General features: G+C 43.4%; 1 protein-coding gene across 1 annotated transcript in view; it reads right to left on the bottom strand.

The window, feature by feature from the left end:
• Nucleotides 1–1,474: 1,474 nt before the first annotated feature.
• The window catches only part of Rad9b (RAD9 checkpoint clamp component B), a 70,118-nt gene continuing 63,833 nt past the window's right edge, over nucleotides 1,475–7,759 (bottom strand). Inside the window, exon 11 of the mRNA XM_045132116.1 lies at nucleotides 1,475–1,588. Within this exon, the coding sequence (XP_044988051.1) occupies nucleotides 1,475–1,588 (114 nt within the window). The remainder of the gene's footprint in view (nucleotides 1,589–7,759) is intronic.

The raw sequence follows: 7,759 nt of genomic DNA, 5'->3' as shown, positions 1-7,759 counted from the left end.
TCTTCTCTCCCTGTCTGCCTCTTTCTCTCTCTCTCTCTCTGTCACTATCAAATAAGTAAATAAAAATAAACAAAAATTTAAAAATCCTGTGTAGTCACATACATTTGTTAAGAGTATCAGATACTAGATGTTAGTCGTCAGTGTAAGCCTAAGACTCATAAATCATCCTGCAGTGAGAGAGGATGGAGCTGAAATAATGTGGGCATTGCCAGTTTCCACAAAAAGCTTGGTGAAGGGCCATTTTCATTCATGGAGGAACATCTTTGGATAAACCCGAGTTTTTATTAGGTTATTGTGGGCAGCTCTGACTCATTCCTGAGCTTCAAGAGCCAAATTCATTCTGGTTCCAGTTAGAACTCTGCTCACACTTCTAAAGCATACTAATCCACTTAGGCACCTTGTATTTCTCACAAAGTCTGAGACACAAGTGCTTGCCAGTTTACATTTCCTTAGGGTTTAATGGTTTTCCAAAGACTTAGCAGTAAAATGTTATTGAAGGAGCCTTTGTCAGGTTATACTTGACCGTAAACAGGTTTGGAGGAGAGAAAGGCACACACTGTACAATATTACATAACAGTGTTTTGTGCTAGGTTTTTAAATCTGTTCGTGCAGGTAAGGAGCTAATTCTTTTTTTGGGGGGGGGGGGAGTTGAGGTAGGGTTTCACTCTAGTCCAGGGTGACCTGGAATTCACTAATACACTGTGTAGTCTCAGGGTGGCCTGGAACTCGCAGAGATCCTCCTATCTCTGTGGAGTGCTGGGATTAAATGTGTGTGCCACTACACCCTGCTTACTTGAGCTAATCCTTAAAGGAGCAAAGAGCAGACATTCGTCCCATTCATTCCACTCCAAACCCAGACTCTGAGTGGAGGCTGCTGCTCTGTGTGTCAGATAATTCAGACACGAAGAGTTTCATGTCCACTGTGTGCTATTCTGCACTGTGTTGTAAATCATGGGACTCAGAACAACTGAAAGTTAGGAAACAAACTGTAAAAGCGAAGGGTTAACTATATTTTTTATTCATAAATCTTCCCCTCTCCCAAGTTGCTTTAATATTATAAAAAAAATGGACAGAAAAGTCATGTCATTACATGAGAAGAGTTTGTATAACTTTTTTGCTATTTCTGAAAGTGTCAAAACCCAAGTGTTTTCAGTCAAGTACAATAGGTACCTGACTGTGTCCCCCTCCCAGTGGCTGCTGAGGGCTGCAGGGTGAACGCACAGGGATTGAAGAACTCTGATAGGCTTTATATATATATATATATATAGAAAACTTATGCCTCCTGGGTAGCTTAATGGATTCAATGCAAGTTTTATACATTTGACAAGTAGCTATTCATGAGTACAGTCATTGCATAAGGTGATGCTGTTTGGAAGAGCAGAGGCCCTTCCTCCATTTCAAGTAGGGCTGCCTCACAAGCAATGGGAAACCTGCTTGAGCACAAGGGGCCAGGCCTCTGCACAGCCACTAAAGATTAAGTTGTGGAAACGTCCTCTTCACTGTCGCTTGCAACTGCCAGACAGTCCAAAGGGTGGTTGAAGGATTCTTGCTGTTTAGAGGAAACTGCTCCAAAGAACATGGAAGAAAACTAGAGAGGGGGGGAAAGAAAACCTGCAATGTTGATTGAGAAGTCATAGTGCCTGCCTTGAGTCCCAGCACTCGAGAGGCTGAGGTAGGAGGATCACTGTGAATTCAAGACCAGGCTGGAACTACAGAGCGAGTTCCAGGTCAGCTTGGGCTAGAGTGAGACCCTGCTTCCAAAAGAAAAAAACAGGGCCAGAGAAATGGCTCAGTGGTTAAGCTCTTGCCTACAGAGCCCAACAACCCAGGCTCAATTCCCCAGGACCCATGTAAAGCCAGATGCACAAAGTGGTGCATGCACCTGGCTGGAGTTCATTTGCAGTGGCTGGATGCTTTGGCATGCTCATATTCTCAATCTCTCTCTTTCTTCTCTGCCTCTCTCTGCAAATAAACAAGAATTTTTTTTAAAAAAGAAAAAATGCAAGAACAAACCTAACCTCCCCTCTAGTAGTCCAGACACTTCCTCTGTCTAAGGAAGCCTATGACTTCTGACCCCATCACTTTCCAGAAACACCTCTTGGTAGCAAGAGTGGTTGAGGTTAGGACTATGACCTTGATTCTTGAGCCTGCCTTATATATTAGGAGACAGATGAGATAGATAGGTGGGGTCAACAGCAGCTAGTGACTCCTCACTCTAGATAAAGCCCCAAATTAGGTGGAGATTGGCCAAGGAGGAGAGTCAAGATGATACTGGGCCAAGGACTAGGGAGTTAAGGTAACAGATGGAGTCAGATTGCAACCACTGATGTGGATAGCCAGGTGGATCTGCATCATCAGAAAGGTCCTTAAATGTGAAAGAGGCACTAAGGACATGGCTCCGTGGATAAAGTGTTTGCTGCACACGCCCGATGACCTGAGTGCAGATTCCCAGACCCCCACATAAAAGTTGGATGTGGTAGCAAGAATGTAATTCCAGCACTCCTGTTGGCAAGATGGGAGACAGAGAGGAGAATCGGTGGAAACCCATAGGCCAGCTAGCAGAAGGTACAAAAGGAAGGAAGGCAGTCACAGTGGAGCAATATGAAGAGTTGGTTTGCCACACTGGCTTAGAAGATAAAAGAGGACAATGAGCCTAAGAATGTGGTGGTCCCTCGATACTGCATAAGGTGGGCAAAATACTCTCCCATCTCCTTTCAGAAGCATAGTTCTGCCAACATCTGGAACCCATGATCATCCTCCTTCAGCCTCCCAAGTGCTGAGATTACAGGTGTGCAACCCCTATACCCAGCAAGAAGTGAACAACAATAAAATGTCCAAAACCCCAATGAAGCTGGGCATAACAGGCGTGGTAATGTAGAAGGATCGCCATGAGTCCTGGGCCAGCCTGGTCTAGGATGAGATCTTGCCTCCAAAACAGACAGACAAAAAGTAAACTGGGAGTGGTGACGCTTGCCTTTAATCCCAGCAGAGGCAGAGGTAAGGATTACCATGAGTTTGAGGCCACCCTGAGACTACATAGTGAATTCCAGGTCAACCTGAGATAGAGTGAGAACCTACCTCAAAAATCTTAAAAAAAAAAAAAAAAAATGACCAAAGTGCTGAGAAGTGACAGTGGAGTGTTCAACACTAAGTGGTACATTTCTGTCACTCTCCAAGGCTCAGAGACCTTGTGGAAGAGGTGGTAGAAAGAATGTAAGAGTCAGAGGAAGGGGAGAAGTGCTTACAATCCTGTCATCCACATATAAAGTGGCCTTGATATTCGTGACCTCACAGTGACTTGTACTACCTACACAAGTCCTGCATAATAGAAGGAAACAAAATGATGACATCAAAATAGAAGAAAGACTAGGTGGAAAGAAGGGATTCAGTGGAGGGGGATTTCTCAGGGGGAAGAGGGAGTGCTGGGAGAGAATTATGATTAGGGCATATTATCTATATTTTGGAAAATGTTAGTAAAAAGATTTTTACAAGCTGGGCATGGTGGTGCAGTCTCTTTTTAAAAAATATTTTATTTATTTGAGGGAGAAAGGCAGATAGAGAGAATGGGTGCATCAGGGCCTCCACCTGTTGCAGATGAACTCCAAACACACGCCACCTTGTACATCTGTGAGTTCCTGGGTTCTTTGGCTTTACAGGCAAGTGCCCTAACCACTAAGCCATCTCTTTAGCCCAATAAAAAGTTGTTTCTGGGCTGGAGAGATGCTTAGTGGTTAAGCGCTTGCCTGTGAAGCCTAAGGGTGCCGGTTCAAGGCTCGATTCCCCAGGACCCACGTTAGCCAGATGCACAAGGGGGCGTACATGTCTGGAGTTCATTTACAGTGGCTGGAGGCCCTGGTGCACCCATTCTCTCTCTCTCTCTCTGCCACTCTCAAATAAATAAATAAGAATAAACAAAAAAAAAAAGTTTCTTTTTTTGTTTTTGGATTTTTTAAGGTAGGGTCTCGCTCTATCCCAGGCTGACCTGGAATTCACTCAGTAGTCACAGGGGGGAAGGAGGGGGACTTGAACTCGTGGTGATCCTCCTACTTCTGCCTCCAAAGTGCTGGGATTAAAGGCATGTGCCACCATGCCTGGCAAGTTTTGTTTTTGTTTCTTTTTTTTTCTTTTTTTTTTTTTTTTGGTGTTTTCAAGGTAGGGTCTTGCTCTAATCCAAGCTAACCTGGAATTCACTAGATAACCTCAGGGTGGCCTTGAATTCTTACCTCCCAACTGCTTTTTTTTTTTTTTTTGGTTTTCTAAGGTAGGGTCTCACTCTAGCTCAGGCTGACCTAGAATTCACTATGTATTCTCCAGGGTGGGCTCGAACTCTCGGCAATCCTCCTACCTCTGCCTCCCTAGCGCTGAGATTAAAGGCGTGTACCACCACGCCCGGCTTCCAACTGCTTTTTTTTAAAATTATGAAATCATGTGTGATAGCACATGTCTTTAATTCTAGCACTCAGGATGCTGAGGAAGGAGGATTGCCATGAGGTCAAGACTAGCTTGGGCTGCAGAGTGAGTTTCCAGGTCAGACTGGGATAGTGGGAGACACTGCTTAAAAGAAAAAAAAAAAAAGAAAAGAACAAGGCCTGGAGAGATGGCTTAGTGATTAAAGGCACTTCCTTTCAAAGCTTGATGGCCCAGGTTCAATTTCCCAGCTCCCACATAAAGCCAGATGCACAAAGTGGCACATCCATCTGGAGTTTGTTTGCAGTGGTATGAAGACCTGGTAAAGATATACTCTGTCTCTCACAAATAAATAATCTTTAAAATCTCTAGGAAGAAAATAATCCTGAAAGATAAAAAATTAGACTTGAGCCGGGCGTGGTGGCGCACGCCTTTAATCCCAGCACTCAGGAGGCAGAGGTAGGAGGATCGCCATGAGTTCGAGGCCACCCTGAGACTACATAGTGAATTCCAGGTCAGCCTGAGCCAGAGTGAGACCCTGCCTCGAAAAAAAAAAAAAAAAAATTAGACTTGAACAAATAGGAAAATCTCACCTGGTTATGGATGAATGACTCAACAGCATAAAGATTGGCAGCGTTCTCTAAGCTAACAGAAATGGAAGGAAATCAGAGAAAGAAATACCAATAGACCATCTTTTGGAGATGGAAATACCATCTTTTATGGAGATGGAAAAGTTGATATTTAAGTTTAAGTGAATAATCAAATAGCCAGAAAAAAAAAATCCTAAAAATTTACAAAGGTTCTGGTGTGATGGCACACGCTTTTAATCCCAAGCACTTGGAGGCAGAGGTAGGGGGATTGCTGTGAGTTTGAGGCCAGCCTGGGCTAGAGTGAGACTTTGCCTTGAAAAAACAACAAAGAAATCCACAAAGGGACCTGCCAGACATAAGACCATATTTGGGAGTCATTGTGATGAAGCATGGCACTGACTCACACAGACAGCAGGGTAGTAGTGGGAAGCCCTGAGACAGAGCCAAATGTGCAGACCTCACGTGACAGGGATCCACCAAACCACCAGGGTAAAGGTAGACTATAATAAATGCTTTGGGGTAGCTGCCTAACAATTCAGAAAAGAGAAAATTATACCCATAACAGATACCATGCACAGAAAGAAACTCCAGATGGCTCAGAGTGTAAACACAGAAAGATAAAGTTACACAAGTTTAGAGGAAATTGATGAATTCTCTAACCTCTGTATAGGAAAAATCTTTCTAATTGACTCAAAATTCTGTTGTGATTGTTTTAAATTCATCAATTTACCATATAAAATGAAATTTCCTGAAGAAAAATTGCAACTGGCCATGTAGGAAATGTGTGCACTGTACACCCTAGATGGTTTGAGTAAAAAGAACACTTGTATGAGGTGATCAGCTTTCCTCTACTGTGCCCTTCTACCATGACGCTCACACACCCAGAAACATGAATCCAAGTGGCCATGGACTGAAACCTTGAACCAAAACAAATACTTTCTTCTGCCTGGCATGGTGGCACTCTGGAGGCAGAGGTAGGATTGCTGGTAGTTCAAGGTCACCCTGAGACTACATAGAGAATTCCAGGCCATCCTGGGCTAGAGCAAGACCCTACCTCAAACAAACAAAACAAAACTTTCTCCTTTAACTTATTTTTTTCAGGTATTCTGTCACAGCAACAGAAAAGCTGACTGGCACAGATATGGAGTGAAAGGAGGAAGGGAATGGCACTGCTCTGTGCCTGTCTTTGAGTATGGCGCCTTCAGGACCCTGTGAGGGTTCTGTGAGAAAGAATCAAGGACTGGGCTATAGGAATGGCTTAGTGGTTAAAGCATTTGCCTGCAAAGCCAAAGGATTCCAGTTCGATTCTCCAGGACCTATGTAAGCCAGATGCACAAAGGGACACATGCGTCTGGAGTTTGTTTGCTGTAGCTGGAGGCTCTGGCACACCCATTCTCTCCCTCCCTCCCTCCCTCCCTCCCTCCCTCTCTCTCTCTCTCTCTCTCTCTCTCTCTCTGCCCCCCCCCTTTTGCCCAAATAAATAAATAAAATATTTTTTTTAAAAAAAGAAACAAAGGGGCTGGAGAAGTGGCTTAGTGGTTAAGGCGCTTGCCTACAAAGCCAAAGGACCCAGGCTCAACTCCCCAGTACCCACGTAAGCCAGCTGCACAAGGGGGCACACACATATGAAGTTCATTAGCAGTGGCTAGAGGCCCTGTCACACTCCTCTCTCTCTCCCTCCCCCTGCCTATTTCTCACTCTCAAATAAAGAAAAAAAATTTTTTTTTTTTTAAAAAAAAAGAAACAAGGCTGGGCATGGTGGCGCATGCCTTTAGTCCCAGCATTCGGGAGGTAGAGGTAGGAGGATCACCATGAGTTCGAGGCCACCCTGAGACTATAGAGTTAATTCCAGGTCAGCCTGAGCCAGAGTGAGACCCTACCTTGAAAAAAAAAAAAAACCCAAAACAAAACAAAAAAGAAAACAAAAAAAGAAACAAGGACTGATAGGATAAAACTGGCAAATGCCCACATGAAGTTAACCATATTGTAAATGATTTTCTTTATTTAAAAAAAAAAAACCTTTATTTTGAGGGAGAGAGAGAGATAAAGAGGTAGGGAAAGAGAGAATGGGTACTCCAGGGCCTCCACTCACTGCAAACAAACTTTAGACACATGTGCCACCTTGTGCATCTGGCTTATGTGGGTACTAGGGAATCAAACCTGGGTCCTTTGGCTTTGTAGCACAAAGTAGCATACTCATCTGGAGTTTGTTTACAGTGGCTATATGTCCTGATGTGCCCATTCTCCCCCTCCCCTTTTTCTATCTCTCTTTCCTTTCTATGCTTGCAAATAAATTAATTAAAAGGCAACTGCTGAGCCATCTCTACAGCCCTATAAGTGATTTTCTAACCACACTACAACTTGAGTGGGTGAAGGAGATAACCTAAGTTGGTTAGAAGGCAATATTTGACATAGATCCTTAGAGGATAAAGACAAGAAAATATTCACAAATACTGTACTTAGAGTTAGTAGAGTTGTATTTCTATGTATTCTAGGATTGAAGAATATGAAAATGCTTTATCCATACTACAAGATAAATTTCTTACTGAGAAAAGGAGGAAGGATATGGAAGCCTTGTGGTATGGATTGGTATTTCAGGTATCAGTATGAATTTATGGGTTGTAATTTATGTATTCAAATATATAGATATAAAAATAAACCAATGTAGCTAGGTGTGATGGTGCACACCTTCAGTCCCAACACTTGGGAGGCAGAGGTAGGAGGATCACCGTGAGCTCAAGGCTACCTTGGGACTACAAAGT

Source organism: Jaculus jaculus, chromosome 13, assembly GCF_020740685.1.
Source record: "Jaculus jaculus isolate mJacJac1 chromosome 13, mJacJac1.mat.Y.cur, whole genome shotgun sequence".
In the NCBI taxonomy this organism is placed as follows: Eukaryota; Metazoa; Chordata; class Mammalia; order Rodentia; family Dipodidae; genus Jaculus; species Jaculus jaculus.
Note: the sequence above shows the minus strand (reverse complement) of the source record. Positions and strands in the feature narration are given on the sequence as shown.